We start from the raw sequence: 19,286 nt of genomic DNA, 5'->3' as shown, positions 1-19,286 counted from the left end.
CCGAGACTGAATAAATTTTCGTCAATTTCCTCATTTTCCGGCAGGTTTTTTAGGTTTTCCACAGGAAACCATGAGACAAATTTACTCATCGCTGAGTTCTGCTCTTTTGGCGATTATGAGTGAACTAAACTCAAATTTGGGTCGTTCTCATTCGCCGTGTACATTATTATTTTTGTAACTGTGGGTCTGACTTTGCTTTGATTCCCTAATTGGGTTGTTTAGGGGTATTGAGGTAAATACATATTCGTTATCGGCATTAAAAATGAAACCGAAATCCAAAATTTCATCAATTTTGGTACACTGTAACTAGAGTCGGTGTATAACGAGTCACGCCAAGAGAAAAACAATTGAACTCGCATCACGGTTTTCGAAAGATTCTCTTTCTTTCCACTTGGCAACAGAAGACTTCTGCATCAACTTCAAATGACTTCTAGCGAGGAAAAAAAGTAACGACTGTAGTAAATCATTATATCAGTGATTTTGTCGAATTATCTTAAAGAAAAATAGTAGAAATTGTCATTACTGATCATTTCTTCGATTATATTTTATATTTAATTGCAACACCTTTCGTGGACCTTTCATAGCATCGTAATGCTTGTTTACTATGCACGATAGGTAGCCGGTTTGACAGTTCAATAGGTAGACTTGGCTTCACTCTTGACGTGACTCATTATACACCGACTCTAACTGTAACTATTTAAAATAAGTATGATTGCATTAGCAAAAATCACCATCTTAGCGCCCCTAGGTGGGACTTTGTATGGAAGCGAGCTGTCAGCGAATAGATGTAGTGTCAACGATCAAAAATTTAAATCTTGATTAAAAAACCGAGATGAATGTCTACGGGATCGATAGAAATACAGTTGTGCTCAGAAAACGAAGCTCTATCAGATGATGTATATCGGTATATTTTTCAAAGATAAACAACCCAATTGATGATTTTAAGCAAAGGAAAACTGGCCATGCGACACCTAGTTTTCAGATTTGCAAATACAAAAATGATGATGTTCTAAAAAATATTCGATACGATTAGACAGGTAGCAAAACGTCATAATCATTTTCCACATCATTTTCATCTACTGGTCGACCGTCACTTAAATTCATCAATCAAAATCAGTGTTTTGTTTTGCAGAATAATACCAAATCGACCTTGTCAGAGTATTTGAGCAATTTGAGCATAATACACGATCATCCTGAAGTGTTGAGAAAATTACCAGAGGACTTAACTGGATCAGCTGGATCAGCTGGAGATCTTTTCAGCACTCCCTAAGGATATTTTAAAGGCTCATTTTAATTTTTGAACAGCTGGAGATCTTCAGAACAATATGCAAATAACGTGAAGTCTTGAAAACTAGCTAGAAACCTGAAGATCTTTCGAATACTTTTCGATCAACCTGCCATCTAAGGAAGAATATCTGGGAGATGACATTTGAATTTTTGATCAGTTGCTCAGAATATCAATAAAGAGCAGGTCCCCCAGGATATTCTCTGAGCATCTGTGGTTTTACCTGGCTTCTACAAAATTTACTGAGCTTTAACAAAGTTTACCGAACTTCTAAAAAGTTCCTTGAACTTTATCAAAATTCCCTGCACTTCTATAATGCTCTAAGAAGTTTCGCTGATTGCTACGTAATTCACTTTTGCAAAATTCATTAAACCACAATGAAATTCACTGTACTTCTACAAAGTTCCCAGGACTTTATAGAACGTCGTTGTTTTTCTGCGATGTTCCCTAAAGTTCTGCGAAGCTTCCTGGACATTCTCTGACCTATTCCAAGTCCATTAAACTTCAACGAAGTAGCATGAAGTTTAAGCAAGACTCCCGAACTTTTCTGATGATACCTGTAACTAAACGAAGGTTCTCTTAACATCTATGAATTTATCCAATCTTTTACAAAGTTCCCTTAATTTCTACGAAGTTCTTTGAAGTTCTCTGAAGTTCTACGAATTTCTGCGAAGTTCCCTGGACATGTAACAAGTTCCCTGATTTTCAACAATATTTTACAAATTTCTATGAAATGCCTACAAAGTTTGATGAACTTCTAAACGGTCGATCAAACCGACCCAAAATTGAGTCTTGGAGTATACTTATACACTGAGTGAAACCTCTATAGAATTTCATAAAATTCGGGAAGTTTCTACAGGACAAGCCCGGAAAATTCTACTCACTTTTGACAAAATTGAGTCGAATCGATTCAATTTTGATTCGGTATGATCGACTTTGTACAACTTTATCTGAACTTCTACAAAACTTGCTGAGCTTCTACAAAGTTAGCTGAAGTTTTACAAAATTTACTGCACTTTCAAAAAAAGCCCTTAATTTCTACGTAGTTATCTGAAGTTTTTCGAAGTTTCCTAGAGTTCTGCGAAATTCCTCGACGTTCTACCAAGCTACCTGAGTTTTAGTGAAGTTTTCTAATAACAAATGATGTTGTCTCTACTATTACAAATTGCCCTTGACTTCGTAGAAGACCGTTATAAATCTGAAATATTGACACTCTAGCTCGTTCTTTAAAAAGTAGCGGTAATACATTCCGTCGATCTCGCAGAAGATTTATTCCAAATACACCTGGCGTTCAATCAGATAGGAAATTGAAAAACTTTATAATTGAAGAAGAATCACCGAAATAATGCCGCTATACTTGGCCGGTATTTCAAAGTTTCCACTTCATCTGGGCTAACCTCCGAAACTTACCTCGACACTCGACCGTTCCGTCCGGCTTGAAGATGGGGTTCATCTCGAAGCGGCAGATGCATCGTCCGTCGCGGCACTCCGTTTGCTCCGTCATCTGCTCGCATTGCTCGGTGAAGAAGCAACTCTCGTTCACCTGAGCCTCTGTAAGGGAGAAGTACAAGATAGATGGCATGAGTCGGAAGCATTTGATTCGACTTGCAAAATAAATACGAAACGAAGCAGCTGAGCGAATCGAATAAATTTTCCATGTTCGCTTTTTTCCCAGTTCAGGGATATTCTTTTATTTGGATACGGTAAACTGCACCGCCCCCGGTAGGCATCTCCCTCAGTTAATCCTTTGCGGATGTCGTAAAGTTAGTGACTGTGAATGGTAGTGGTGGTGGTGGTAGCTTACAGCAGTCAAACCACAAGGTTGGAAAGGTAATCTTTCCGCATCAACAATCGCTGGAAACGATACAGGTCTTGCATGCTACATGACGGAAAACTGATGCAGTAGAAGATGGCAAACACTGTTTGTATGGGATTTCAACTTAACGGAGCTGCTTTTGTGTTCCATTTCCCCTGAGAGATGAGACAAACTTCTTTTGTTATGACACTAATGCTGTTAGCTTTACGGAGCCGAATAACAATTTTATCATATCCACAACGTCAGTGAATGGGGTAAATATTTGGTTCGGCCTAATCGCCCATTTGCGTCCTATCGAGAAAAATGCATCAAACATATCTATGATGTCGGCGTTAACGATTCAATTAGACGCTTGGTACGATAATTTAGTTCAAACACTTTTTTAACTTTTCTATTTGTTCTAATTTCCTTTTATATTTTTTTTTAATTTAATGATTTTTAGCCGCTGGTTAGTTCAAAAGCTATATACAACACAAAGCCTTCAAGAGCGCAAAGTATCCATATTTACACTCCTTGTTCTGAAGAACAAATGAAACACTCCAAGTGAATATATTTTTCCATTCCATTTTTGCCATCCAATGACATTCCTATGTGTTTGTACGAAATTGAAACCCGTAGGCCGAATATGGAACCAAGAAGCAGTGTGGTACTTTTTACAAAATATTAACAAATTCGTGACTCTATCAAATCCAACGGTATACATATGGAAAAGTAAATAAATTTAGCAGTCATCTGTAGTAGAAACATTCCATTTTGCCAAAACATCCGCTCGAAAAAGAGAGCTGAAGTGCGGCTTGTGCTTAGTAGGCCGAAAATTAGATCCAACCCCTACAGATCAAAGTTCACCTGTGTAAAATTTTCCTCCTACAATTCCAATCGGTAACTGCCATCCACAGAACCCATACCTTGAAGGCTATGAAATTTGTTAATTATCTTGCCACCTACGCAGATATTTACTCAGGCCATCGTTCGCACCACAGAATCCACCCACATCCGAGAGACTTTCTTTGCTTGCTTGCCTGCTTGCTTTCGCACACAGCACACTTGTCCTTGTGGACTTGTCACTTTCGATAACAAACTGCCGACCCAAGTTTGCATAAAGTTTATGCTTGGAAAATGCCCACCCACACGCTGTGCGGGAAAACAATGCCTCACAGTAGATTAAATCGAGTGCTTTACAATGTAACTAAGAGCCATTATCAAGTAGGTATGTCGCCTCATCTCTGCCAGCTGCTGCTCCGGTTGGAACTTTTGTCGAAGAAATAAAATAGTGTGGTCGAGAGCGTTCGGTTCAGGGCACGGGGGTCAACATCGGTGCGTATTTGAAGAGGGCAGCCGTGCACAAGGATTCGACGTTGGCCCCCTGTCGAATTAACTATCAGGCAGGCAGTTCTGGGCTCCCGTGGCGATTGTGCTGTTTGTTTCAGTTGTAGTAGGTGAATTTGTGTGTTTTACGGACGATAACGAGGCCAATGAAGCACTGGAATGGGTGAGGGCTGGACAAGTTGGCAGTTGGGTATGGGAGGCTTTCAAATTCGAGTGGATTCGAGTTTTACGTTTTGTGAATCGTTTATTTTAGTTGGGTAGGATGTGAGAAAAGTTCGATAACCAAACTTTCGCACGTTGATTTTTCGAATATGTAAAGCCAAACGAACTGTGCTTCTCGTGAGAAAAGGTGCTCACAGCATTTTTCAGTGGAGTACTGAGTCTTCACCCCCATTCACAGAGTGGACATTGAAGAATCGGTTAGCGAAGTAAGATTGACGGGGAATCTTCCCCCTTTTAAATCTAGTTCTTCTTCTTCTTCTTCTTCTTATTCTTCGCATTGCAAGCTTATCGCATATTAGCATATTGTGTGCTCTCAACTTAGTGTTCTAGGTGCACTTTCACAGTTATTAATTGAGAGCTTTCGATGCCTGTACCATTTTTGAATTAGTATAATTGCATGGCAAATGCAATCATAATCTATGCCCACGGAAGTCGAGAAACTTTCCAATTCGACAAATTTCTAGACCGGACTGGGAATCGAACCCAGAAACCTCCAGCATGGTCTTACTTCGTAGATGTGCCTTTACCGAGTGAGCTAAGGGAGGACCCTGAAAATCTAGTTACTGGGCTGAATTTACCTGTGTTTAGATTCAATATTTAGGCCTGTAGGCGTGTTTCCAAAAACCATCGCGTCTGCATTCCTAAGGGGCTGTTCATAAACTACGTAGACAGAGTTTAAGGGGGGGGGGGGGGTTGGCAATTATCTACTGCTCATACACATTTAAAAAAAATGTATGGGAAATTGTCTACGCAGGGGGAGGGGGGGGGGTCAAGAATCCCAAAAAACTGTCTACGTAGTTAATGAACAGCCCCTAAGTACAATGTGGGTATTGAAGGAGTGATTACCGAAGTATTGTGCGATACTGCTGACTTCTCAAAAAATCTAAATATTTAGCAGTATCCCGCTGAGTTCAGTGTCAAAATTGTTGCCTGTGAGTGTTTGATCAATCTACATCCCCCTCGCGATATAAAAATTGAAGAAGAGGTTACCGAGGCAAGTGTGGCCTGCAAAGATATGCTGTAGTATGGAACCCTACAGAAGGTCCAGATTGGATTGAAAAGTTCGCTTGATTATAGCGCTTAATTTGCAAACCTGCTAGGTCAGCCTAGGTGCAGACTTCTCATCGATCTCATATTGTTCACAGTACAAACAACAGAGCAAGAAACTCGAGTGATCTTTGGAAGCTAGGTCTCATCGTTCCTATACAGAAATTCTGAAAACTACCGCTTCATCATCCCAACTAAGACCAGATAACAACACTTTTTAGCACCTGTGCCGCCAATGAACGATCAGCGCTCTAACTCAGGGGTTGGCGGGGAAAGTAACTTTGTTTTGAAAGGCAAAACGAGGATTCTATCCAGATAACAGGCTTCGAAATCGAGCAGCGCCGGTGGTGTAGTGGTAAGCGTGATTGCCTCTCACCCCAGCAGGCCTGGGTTCAATCCCAGTTGGCGCCGCCGGGATGTTCTGAGGCATAACATCTCTGATCACGCCTAAGGGAAGTAAAGCCGTTGGTCCCCGGTTCATGAGTTGATGACAAGATCGACGGAAAACAAACCAAGGAAAAAAACAGGCTTCGAAAGGTCTTTCTTGGCAAAACGGATAAGTAGCGAAAGGTCTACTAGAATAAGTTTCTAAAATAAAATTCTAAAGAAGGTTTTAAATGAAGCTTCCAGATTTAAGAAGCATTTTTATTGTTTTAATATCTAGATAGAGCTGGAATTAGGGCGTAACAGCTTTTGTAAACAATTACTTCTCTCGATGGTTTCTCGAAAGTCATGACTCTCCCTGGCAAATCGACATCACTATCGAGTAGAGGAAGACTTCCCCTATCCGATGGAATGTTGGTTTGTGTAGGCGTGCCTTGAGTTCATAGAAATCAACGAGAGAATTCAATGTTTACAAAACCTGTTACGCCTTAAATACAGCTCTATCTAGATATAACGTTTCCATAGCTGCCCTTCAAAATTAACAAAAATCGTAGCAGGACAGCATTTGATCAAATTTATTTACTTTTTGCTGGAGACGGTGATGATGATGATGTTGATGATAGTGGTCTTCCACTCATTGTAGCACGGAAACTAGTCCGATAGCTGTGGGCTCTCCTCACTGCTGAACTTGATCAAGCTTAATAACCTCTGATTGTCATCAGCAACATCGCTGTATGAAGGGTCGAAAATGAATGGCAATTCGCCTTTTCATTTCCTTGGGACAGTTATGAATCTCCTTCCAACAACTTGATCAGCCAATTGGTCAGTAAACGAGCCATCCAACAGGAAGATGCCCCAATGAATGGGGGAGAAGAGCCCGCCCTTTATCCAAGAAATGTTAGCAACAGGGAGTAGATATCTTCACTCTCTCCATCCAAATCGCTTTAATTGGGTGCCCTGATGGTCCCTCATCATCCCGCATTTTTGATATACGGTAATATGTAACATAATAATCACATAATCAAGCATAAAGTCTACAAAAATATGCGAGTCGATTGAAATCTGCCAAATAAATGAGTGCTTAGTTGATTCTTCGTAGATGCATAGGATCAGGCATGGAAAATCATTTACATTCATTTCATGCATTCATTTACATTCATTTGCCTCTAACTTTTTTCATCAACAGCATTCCGCAAAATAATGCAAAGAGCTTTTGTAGGTTTTGTTATTAGCTACAACTTTTGCCCATAACTCAAATCTGTATCTCTTATGCATCACGAACTAGAGCGAGCAGAACTTGCTACTGTTTTTCAGTGAATGTAAAATACATTCACTGAAAAACAGTAGCAAGTTCTGCTCGCTCTAGTTCGTGATGCATAAGAGATACGGATTTGAGTTGTTAACAAAAGTTGTAGCTTATAACAAAGCCTACAAAACATCGATTTTATTTTGCGGAATTCCGTTGATGAAAAAAGTTAGGGACAAATGAATGTAATTGAATGCAAATGATTTTCCATGCCTGTATGAGAGAAAGGAGAGCCAAAGGCGTTGACATGCAGAACTAGAAGTCGTCGAGATTGAATGCGCATGTTTAAAAATCGTTGATCTATTAACCTATTATAAATTTATAAACTTTTTGTTGGTATTTGTTGGTGAAGCTTTCCTGCAATAAGATGATGCACGATGCAAGTAGATGCGACAAATTAAAGAAGATTTAAAGATTAATTCGTTAGTGTGAGATTTTTTGAACATTTAGAATTTAGATTTAGATGTGTCACCCCCCTCGATCTAGCCCCATTATCTTGAAATATGTTCTCTACTGAAGTCTCATAATCTTGACAATTTGATTTAATCCTGGATCTTTCATGTTTGTGTATGGAATCTAAAACTTAACTGCCAGTTGAAGATTGTTGAAAAGTGTATTTGTGGTGATGCAAATTATGGTTTTGATGACGCATGGCTTCAAACATTTTGTTTATCCATACTGAACGTTGCCATGGGTATATCGTGGGAGTCCCAGGTACCCGGTTCAAGCTTTAGTTGGCGTCGGTGGCTCTTCTTGACTTCTATCCCCTGACACACACACATACATACACACACACACACACACACACACACACACACACACACACACACACACACACACACACACACACACACACACACACACACACACACACACACACACACACACACACACACACACACACACACACACACACACACACACACACACACACACACACACACACACACACACACACATACACACACGGAATCTAAAACTCAACTGGATATATTTTTTTGAAATTTATCTTTGAATATTTGCTATTTTCTCTAGGATTCCCTTAGGATCGCTTCCGAAGACTTTCAGAATAACTTTTAGTGTCAGGATTCTCCTCAATAGTTTAATGATTCTATCGGATATTCTCTAGAAATTTTCACCATGAATATTGGAATTCTGTGCAGCGCACTTTAGGATCCCTTGAGAAAATTCTTGAAATTCATTCTACGTTTATCTATGTATTCTCGCGAATTTTGCTTGAATTTCTGTCCATTGTATTCTTTACAGTTCGCTTGGAATATTCATGGAAATCTTATGGTACGGCATCCAAAATATGGTAAACTATTATCATAAATTTTCCTTTAATTTCATCACCGAATTCCAAAGAAATCTTGCACGGAATTTCCTTGAAATGCGTCTCAAAATGCGCTTTAAAAAGATCTCATGGAATTTTCTTGGATTTCTCTTGGAACTCTCCTAAGAATTCAATTGGAAATTTCTTCAGAATCTCCTGGAACACACACACCTCAGTGTTTCTTGGGAAATCAGTTGGAAATTTTCTACCAAACTCTATAAAACTTTTTGACAATTCTTTAAAATCCTTATGAATTGTTTTCAAACTATCTTCAAACTAGCTTTAAATTCTGTTTGGAATTTTTGAGCAATATGAAGAATATGATTCCATTCGGATTATTATCCGTATTTCCTAGTGACCTCCCCGTAATTTCTCTGTGATCAGGCGGATGAAAATTTTATAAAAAAATGAAGGGGAAACTAAAAAAGTTGAATCTGGAGATTTCCTCATGTAATGATTTCCTATTAATAAAGAATAGTTATGTGATTGTAGCAGGCAGATGAATTGTCTAAGTATTTCGAGCGATAATGAATTTTTGCTCAGCAAAATTGATCATTCAAGATTTAGGATATTCATACATAGGTATAGTTTTTGTCTTATTTAATTAACTTTTTATTATAGTGTTACGGCAATAAGTTTGTCTTATTTAATTAAATTTTAATCCCCTTACGAAATCCTACCTCAAAATTCAACTGTAGTTCTTCTTACAATGTTCTTGCAATACTTCTCAAAATAACCTGAAATTTCATGTCCAATTCCAATAAAAATCTGCCTAGAATTCTTCTACGATTCTCTTCGAAACTTATTTGGAATTCCCATCATAATTATCTAGCTAATACTTCGCAGAATCCGAAAATTATAAAAAAATCTTCGTCGGAAAATTCAAATGTTATTACGTGGAACTCATTGTTTTATATAAATTCAGTTAGTCCAAATCCCGTTCAGAGGAAGTCTTTTGAAGAATGAATGAAACAATGAACTTCTTAATCCTAAAAGATTAAAAAATCCTTCTCTCAGCAGCAAGGAATCAAAAATATCTCCAAATGAAAAAATGACAAGCGATCGACGAACCGAATAATAACGCTATGTCAGAAGTGGAAAGCAATAATGATATAATCTTCTTCCTTATTTTTCATGACAAGCAGCCCGTGCGACACAACTCACTCGGGGCGGTAGAAGGAAATGAGCAAATTGTTGGCAAGCTGCTTCACGAAGTAAAGCCGAAGATGATACACGTGTTTTAATGGGAATTTTTTTGTTATGTCTTTCCTCGATTCATATCAAGCTATGTCCTCATCCGTGTATATTGCAACAAAGCAGGCAAGCAATATATCATTATCCTTCTACCACTCGGATCGAGCTATGTTACAGAGCGAGTTTGTCAGGGTAGTCGTAGCAACCATTTTGTCGGTATCGTTGGTTGCTTTATGTATTTGGATTCGCTGCTCAGCATAAATGATGCCGCTGTTTCATGCTAGGTGACTGCGAGCTCCTATCTCATGGTCAATCCAAAACAGGGTGATAGAGTTAATGAGTAGACCTGAGTTGAAAGGTCCTGACGTACAGCTGCAGCCCACTAAATCAAAAAGATTTTTACGAATCCGAGGAGTTTACAGAGACTGCAGCTGAAGACGATGTTTCAATAGAAGAAAAAGAGCCAGCAACTACACCTGTAAGAGAACCCAGCTTTCGGCGTATTCCTGCTTTCTGGATTACATCATCTTCTAAAGGGGGAAGATGTTGGCAGGCCATGACATATCGGTTTTATGTATGGTTCCTAACAACTGAAATATAGTCATTAAGATTTCCACCACAGTACTAACTAGATGTGATTCATTTTTACTCTGAAATACAACAATTAGGTACTTGTAGAAATTTATTTCTCGTCGATAAAATTTATGCCCCGAATTCAGCTGACGCAATTTGTACTTAACCGAACTCTGAAAATCTTATGAATTTTTATTAATTTTATAGATTCATTCTTAGGAATCTCTGGATTTCTTTGCAAAATTTTCAAGAACTTGCTTAGCATTGTTCCAAAAAGCCTTCAGAATTACTTTTACTTTCAGGATTTCATTCTATAATCTAATGATTCAATCCAGTATTCCCTGGAAGTTATTTGATCTCGGAATTCTGTGCAGAACACTTTAGAAATTCCTTCCAGAAAACTCTTGAAATTAATTCTTAATTTATCTTATCCATTCTTAATGGAAATTTCACGAGAGTTTGTCCCACTTCCAAGAAGCTAGCTTTTTCACAGCATCAGCATGCATTTTGCAGGTTTGGTAGTATGACTGTTAACGTCTCTTTTAAATTTCTTTTTAATTCGCTTGTAATATTCCTCGAAAATCTCTTGGTATGCCATTTAGAATTGATAAATGTATTCATCCAAAATTTGCTCGGATTTCACCTCAGAATTCTTCTCAAAATGCTCTTACGAGGATATCTTGGAAAAACCAGGCATTTATTTCCTAAAATTTATCACAACCAGGGCGTCACAATATCAGCTTCAATCGACCAAATCGATGCGACGAAGAGACTGCTGGCTTTCTTTTTCTGTTAAAGTCGAACAGCTTCGCAGCATTTTAGAACCTCAGTCGGCGTTCAATCGCTTGTCTCTATTTCTCCCGTCGCTCCATTGGTCTTCCTTTCAAGCTTCGGTGGAACGGATGAGCGAAAGAGCGCTCGACTTTTATAGTTTTCTCTTTCATGAAACACATCAACAGAGGTTTCATGACGTATATGACGGAAAATGAAATAACACATTTAAAGCATTTTTCACGTAAAAACACTTGAAGATAACACGTAATATGTTTAATTAATCTTCATCAACATATTTATCTAAAAAAAATTAACGAAAACGGTACATAACGCATTTTAAACAAATTGAAAGAGCGGTGATAGAGTGTTCGTGAAAGGGGATTAAAAGCCATAATGAGGTTTCGTTTAACTAGAAAATCGACATTACTTACGTTGAAAGCGATGAGCAAAGCAACGACGAGAAGATCGACAGCCAGCGTTTCCTTCTAAGTGTGCTTCTTTTTCATTATCATTTCTTGCTGATAGTCTAGCTAGGCGTTATAGAAATGAAGCGTTGAACACGTTTGTATGAGAGAAACAAAACTCGAGCTCATTTTAGAGCTTAGAAAATGTAGAGCCCTGATCACAACTACGAGTATTTTCTGGAAAAATATGGGGGACTCTGTTCTAGAATCAGTTTCGTAAATTTTCCACTTTTAAGGTTGTTCTAGATCTTTTGAAGCACCGTCATGTGACTTCCAGGACTTTAATTCAAAGCCTAATCCCAATTTAACTCTTATAATACAACTGCAAGTGATAAATCTTGGGGCCCTCAGGTCAGTTTAATAAATTATACTTTTTTTTTGTATCTTCTGAATCTTCTAGACCACCAGCTTGTATCGAAAATCATTACATTTCTGGAACTTTAGGTGCTCCAGAAAACACTCAGTAATTCAGGGATCTAAAGATAATAACGGCACACTGTACGCTGCTGTATCTTCAGGATTTGTAGGACCTTTCGTAACATAGTTAACTTAGAACCTTCCAGAAACTCTAAAAAAAAATCTGGAATCTAAGAAGACTCAAGTATTTCAGGGTACTGTTGCTCAAAATCTCTTAAACTTTCCAGAAATAATTAGAGTTTCGAATATTTTAAATTATTGCAGCCCCCGCAATTCCAGTAGTTGAAGTTAGTGAGAGAAGCAAGAATCTCTAGAGATTTTACACATTTCAATGATTCATGCGAATTTCTCGAAGTTCCTTGAGTTTCCAACCAATGGGTAACCAAGGGCAAGTCAGGGTAAGCAATTATTTTCAGAAAGTTTGTTATTATTTAATTTGCAACACTTCCAGCTCCATATTTATTATATTTTCCTAATTCTATCAATCAGAATCTAGCTGAACGCCGAGATTTTAATAGTCAGTATGAGCTTAGTAATTATACTTATTTGTAATTATTTGGTTGGGTTCATTCCCTAAATTTTTTTCCTCGGACGATTTGGAGAACCTAGACCACCGGGTATACATGACAATAGGTCGTGCATGATCCACACTATGAACCTGTTTCGATACATCGGACGTTATCTCAGTCTTGGTCGATCTAGTAGAGCAAATAATCTGAACTTCAGGACGATTTGGAGAACCTAGAACGTCTTAGACATTGTCCGAGTGTGGGTTGATCTTGCAGATCAAATCCTCCATACTCCAGAACGATTTTTAGGTCATAGAATGTCTGATATACACGACAGTAGGCCATGAATGATCCATATAGATACTGCTTGGACATACATATTGCCATGTAGCAGACATGACAAATTATCTGAAATCCAGAACGATTCGGCCGTCATAGAATGTCTGAAATACATGACAATAGGTCTCAGGTTGTGCCGAACAACCATCTTGTCGGCTTTTGCACTCGACTCATACGATGAGCCTCGAAGTACTCGCGGGTGTTCTCCCACTGACAGATCGTTTCGCGGAACTGTCCTTCCGGTTTCTTATCCGTTGTGAAGTAATGAACCCATTGTTAATAGAAAACTTTGAGAAGCTGCTCGACCGAAATCCTCAAACAAGATTCATGAGTTTGTACTATGAGTACATGACGCTGGAGGTTGGTCCTTCTTCATTAGTCTCCAATTGTGATTGCTTTCAAGCCTTCTATAGTTCCTCTGTAAATTTTGATCTTTAAAAGAAATCCATGGAATACCAGATCACCATCGGTCGATGGTTGTTCCCTCAATTAATGCAATCAAGTACCACCATGTAAGTAACAATAAAAGATTTTTCACAGATGGGTCAACCATAAATGCTTCCACTGGATTTGGTGTATTTAATCAATTTCATAGCGCCTCTTATAAACTGCAGAAACCATGCTCAGTATAAGTTGCGGAATTCACAGCTATATTTTACGCAGTTGAGCGAATTGCCTCACTACCTTCTGACCATTATTTTATTTTTACGGATAGTCTTAGCTCATTGGAGGCTATTCGTTCAATGAGGCCGATGAAGCACTCCTCGTATTTCCTGCCTGAAATACGATCTAAGCTGAGTGTTTTATCTAAAAGCTCCTATACTATCACCTTAGCTTGGGTCCCATCTCATTGCTCAATTCCGGGTAATGAGAAAGCGGACTAAGTTGGCTAAGGTAGGACGATATTTTTGAGCGACAAATCGCCTTCAACGAATTTTTCTCCATTGCTCGTCAGCAAATCCTCATCAGTTGGAATCAAAAATGGAATGATGGTGAATTGGGAAGATGGTTACATTCTATTCTCCCACAGGTGTCGAACAAACCATGGTTCAAAGGGTTGGACATGAGCCGCGACTTTATACGCGTTATATCAAGGCTTATGTCCAATCACTGCTCGTTAGACTCGCATTTCTATCGAATTGAGCTCTCAGGCAGCAATTTATGTGCGTGTGGCAGTGGTTATCACGATATCGAGCACGTTGTTTGGTCATGTACCTTACACCGTGTTGCCAGATCTGAGTTATCCACATCCCTCAGGGCGAACCGAGATCTCGACTATTTGAATTTAATTTATGTGTTTTTAAAACGAATAGATCTGAGGATTTAGTAGTTAGTGTCATCTTGTGTTCTCCCAAGTTGTTAGCTGCCCATCGATGTACCCCCATGTTTGTCTTTTTCATCAGAGTGTCGCGTAGTTCGAGATCAAGAGCACATTGCTCTCCAAACCTTGTGTTCACAATCTCTACCCTGCAATCCATTTGTTACAATTTGTTGCCCGTAACCTCGAGATAGCCGCGAGTAATCGGCCCCCGCTTTACTAACGTTAGTTGTAAGTAATTTTGTAATCTAAACAATGAATATCGGTCCGCAAAGCTACAGCAAATGAGCCTGGAAAAATAAACGCATTATAAAAAAAATAACAATAGGTCATGAATGATCTATATGGACACTATGAATGTATTTGGACGTATTTCGATGCAACGGATTATTTTTTGAATTGATCTTGCAGAACAAATCTCTGGACTCCAGGAGGATTTGGAGAACATAGATCATCTAATATTTATGACAGTAGATCATGCATGATCCGCATAGACACTTTGAATCCATTTTCATGTATTGAAATGCAGCAGCCCTTGTCCGAGCCATGGTTGATCTTGTAAACCAAATTATCCGAACGCCAGAACGGTTTGGGGAAACTAGACCATCTCATATAAATGTCAATAGGTTATGCGTTATCCTCATAGGCACTATGAACGTATTTGGATATATTTCGATGCAGTAGATATTGTCCGAGTCTGGGTTGATCTTATAGAACATATTAAATATACGTACTTCACGACGCTTTGGAGACCCTAGAACATCTGATATTCATGACAGTAGGTCATGTGTGATCCACATATACACTTTGAATGAATATGAACATTGTTTGAGCCTTGGTTGATTTTCTAGAACAAATTATCTGGACTCCATGACGATTTGGAGATCCTAGAACATGTGATATATATATATGGCAGCAGGTCACGTGTCATATATTTGGACATATTTCACTGCAGCAGGCATTGTCTGAATCTGGGTTGATCTTGCAGAGCGAAAATCTTGACTCCAAGTCCATTGGAAAAAAAAAACAGAACATCTGATTTACATGACAATAGGTCATGCGTGATCCATACATACACTATAATCCTGTTGCTGAGCCCAATTTTTCAAGAATCGGCCTAGAAATAAATTGTTGAGTGCACGTCGACATTTGGGTTAAATAGACCAGTTAATGCACTATGTGTAACTTTTCCGTAATGCTTTAGGAAGGTTAAAGATAAAGGAATATACTTCAGAATAACTTGAATGTAGATCACGCCCAAAATTGTTCTTTTTTTGTCAAGGGTGCTCTACACACTTATTGTGTACCCCTTTTTTACTCAGTGTGCCGAGACTGCATCGGAGTGATTTTTGTTTGCTTGTGAAAAATGGCATGTTTGGCAACCCGGTTAATTTGACAGTTTGAATGGTTTGTTTTGAAGGAACAACACAACAAGCAGGGGAAATTTGATCCGCGAAATCCGCGATTTCTCAAAAGAAATCCGCGACTTCAAATACTAATCCGCGACAAAAAAAAACTGTTTTCATTGCCTAAAAATACCATTTGTATACTACTACATGGCATTTCTAGCTTATTCCTTATAGCATATTAGATTTTTGCCTGGTCTCAACTAAATGTTCTTTGAAGTACTTTCACATTTTAATTGAGAGTTTTCTATGCCTGTACCATCCTATCCTCAATTTTCCAATCCCAAAAATTAATAGACCGGACGGGAATCGAACTCAGTCGTCTCCTGCTTTGAAGTTACATCTTTACCGACTGAGCTAAAGGAGTATCGATTGTAAACTTAAAAAAAAATAAAAAAATAACAATGTATCATCTTCAGTTATTAATGTATAGTATAAATTCTGAGTAATTAGTGAACATAATAAAACACCCTTACATTATGAGATTCTATTGAATAATACCGGCCTAGATTTGATGAAACATTATTTTAAAAAAAATTAATGCATTTTCATTTGAAATGAAAATTTTCTTGAAAGTTAACCTCTTCGTCTCTGACGTATTTTGGTGTCCTAAATGTTGTAGTTAATTAGGCTCTAGTTTTCTCAATTTTTGACCGATTCAAACCAAACACCCTGCATATAATCTAGAAATTACCAGAGTTTACATAAGTCACACTTATTGGTCATGTCGTGGTTCTGTATTTACACGGATATTCCTTGGAGTCTGAAGAATCGTATACATGTGACTGTGTAGATCATGCACGACTTATTACTATATATACCGGAAATTATAGGTTTTCCAAATCGTCCAGGACATCAGTTGATTTGTTGTACTAAATAAACCAAGACTGCAATAATGTCTGTAGTATCAAAAAATGTCCAATCAGATTCGAAGTGTCTATGTGGATCATGCATGATCTATTTCTCAGTAATCCAGATGTTGTAGGTTCTTCAAATCGTCCTGGAGTTCAGATAATTTGATCTACTAGATCAACCGAGATTGGGATAATGTCTTTAGTATCGAAATATTTCCAGACAAATGCACAGTGTCTATGTGGATCATGCATGAACTATTGCCATGTATAACAGATGTTTTAAGTTCTCCAAATTGTTCTGGAGTTCAGATGATTTATTTTACTAGATCAACCATGACTGGGATAAAGTCTGTAGTATCGAAATATGTCCAAACAGATTCATAGTCTCTATATGGATAATGGTTAATTATTTTCACGTATACCAGATGATCTAGGTTCTCCAAATCATCCTGCAATTCAGATTTTTTGTTTTACTAGATCAACAAAGACTGGGATAAAATCTGTTGTATCGAAATATCGATATGGAAATCCTAGAACATTTGGCATACACGAAAATAGGTTGGCAGGATCCACATAGACACTGCAAATTTGTTTGGACATATTTCGATACTACAGATAATGAATTATTCTTGCTATGTTCATATTGGTAATAAAAAAAAACATGAAAATGTCTCACATTGGACAGACCCCAGGAAATTTCCGTGTAAATCCGGTGTGACTTGGAATTGAGATCATTTCTAGATTATTTGCAGGGTGTTTAGTTTGAACCGGTAAAAAATTGAAAGCCAAATGAACAACAAAATTGATGACAGCTAAATATTCCGGGACTGAAAGGTTACAATGAATTTCACAATTTTTGTGACAGTATATCATTCTATTCGCAATTTTCGCGACATCATTTAATGTTTCCGCGATTTTCGCGACATCATTAATTGTTTCCGAGATTTTCGCGACTGAAACATCAAATCCGCGAAAATCGCGAAATCCGCGAAATTCGCGATATCCGCGCCTGTTGTAACAGCCCTGGATTTCGAACTGTTTAGTGAGGGGTTCTTTCTCCTTCTTTATTCCTTCCTTGGTCGTTTATTTTCTCCAGCTAGGTGGCATCCCTATCTTGTTTGCCTTGCCTTGAAAAGAGCTAACATCGCTGCGGACCCGCGAATTGCGGGCCCCACTGACAGCTCATAATTTGTAAACAAATAGAAGATTCAAGCCAGAATTTCAAAAAAGGCGTGACTGATATTATGGATATTCTTAATATTTTTGCTTACATTTTGTGAAAAATAAACTTGGGACTCATAAAATATTATTTTCTGATTTTCTACCACGAAGTCAACCATTTATATGACATAAAAGGGTAAATAATTTCATTTGATAAAAATAAGACAATTCAGTCACGCCAATTTTGCAGTTCACACTGGAATTGTGACGTTTCAGATGTTGGTTTCAATAACATGGCGGCATGCCACCCAACTGATTTTCTCCCACTAGAATCTACCGTGAAACGAATGAAATTCCAGTATTTTTTTCATAACACAACCGGTGTTGATCATCAGCGATTACCCTGGTTTTGGTCTGTATTTCGCGGAATTAATTACTGCTTCGGACAGGCCATAGGATTTGCCCTGTTGGGGAATCTGGTGGGGAATCCAACTCAGTTTTGCAGAATATACCGAAAATTCAATGTTGGGTTTCAAAATGCAAAAAATTTATTTGTCAACAACAATTGGTCAGTGTTGCCAGTAACTTTAAAGACCATGCAAGTTTCTTACCATGGGTGTCAAACTGGATCAATAAGTGAGCCCAGGTGTGCCCGAATCTGTTTTCGGCACACTGTGTGGAGAAATCAACCCCTTGGTTTTTGTACTGTTATAGCTGAATTCTTACATAAAATTTGGACTGAAATAACAACTTCTCTAATTTTTCTTATGACCTCCAGTTTTTTTCAGTGAAAAAAAAAACGTACGTTGGAGCAATTGGCGAATCGCAATTAAAATTTTATTTTTGATAATATTCTTTCAGTGTATATTTTATCTTCTATAAACCTAAATTTCTCCTCTACAAATTCTTCCCGGAAACAATTTTGCTCGATCAGCGGTTTTCGAGTTATGATACATATGTGAAAACATATGCCCTTTTAAAAAATTAGTCTTGTGCCAAAAAGGTGTCTTGAAATGTGGAAAAAAAACATGATCTGCCGTACTGAGAACACACACACTTAAATTTTTTGCCGAGATTCCAACAGCCGAGCAGTTCTGCAATTTATTTTGCTGAGATTCAGTAAAACAATTGCCGAGACTCAGCTAACAAATAACATTTTGCTGAGATATCAGCTAACAAACAGATATTTTGTAGAGATATCAGCAAAAGTAAATGCCGAGGTAATCGGCTGTTGGAGATTTTACCGAGCTAGATTAAGCGTGCATGAAAAGCTGAATCATTTGCTCATTTGACAGAGAATTTCTCCATTGGTATGCGTTATTCCAGTGTTTGAGCTCTTATATCTGCTTATAAGAAACACCTCAGTCCGCTGCTAACAACGCTGTTTGTTATGGATGATGCTGGGCAAATTTGGATTGGTTCCTTATCCAAATTATTAAATTATTGTCAATGTGTTTATGTACATTTCATCGTCTACCCCTCACCCAGCTGGGGGCGTTGTTTTCCGTCGATCTTGTTTTCCGTGCTGAGCACCACCCAACAAAAAATTGCCTATTGA

General features: G+C 38.1%; 1 protein-coding gene across 5 annotated transcripts in view; it reads right to left on the bottom strand.

Annotated features, from left to right (window-relative positions):
* The window catches only part of jus (julius seizure), a 452,703-nt gene that overhangs the window by 219,088 nt on the left and 214,329 nt on the right, over positions 1 to 19,286 (bottom strand). For all 5 annotated transcript variants that reach the window (XM_065229845.1, XM_065229844.1, XM_065229846.1 and 2 more), the window contains exon 4: positions 2,696 to 2,836. In XM_065229845.1, coding sequence (XP_065085917.1) covers positions 2,696 to 2,836 — 141 coding nt within the window. The remainder of the gene's footprint in view (positions 1 to 2,695; positions 2,837 to 19,286) is intronic.

The sequence above is a fragment of the Ochlerotatus camptorhynchus genome, unplaced genomic scaffold (assembly GCF_037179485.1).
Source record: "Ochlerotatus camptorhynchus isolate MF236.1 unplaced genomic scaffold, CSIRO-AGI_Acam_v1.1 ptg000323l, whole genome shotgun sequence".
Taxonomy (NCBI): domain Eukaryota; kingdom Metazoa; phylum Arthropoda; class Insecta; order Diptera; family Culicidae; genus Ochlerotatus; species Ochlerotatus camptorhynchus.
The sequence above is the reverse complement of the archived record's forward strand: the minus strand, read 5'-3'. Positions and strand labels throughout refer to the sequence as shown.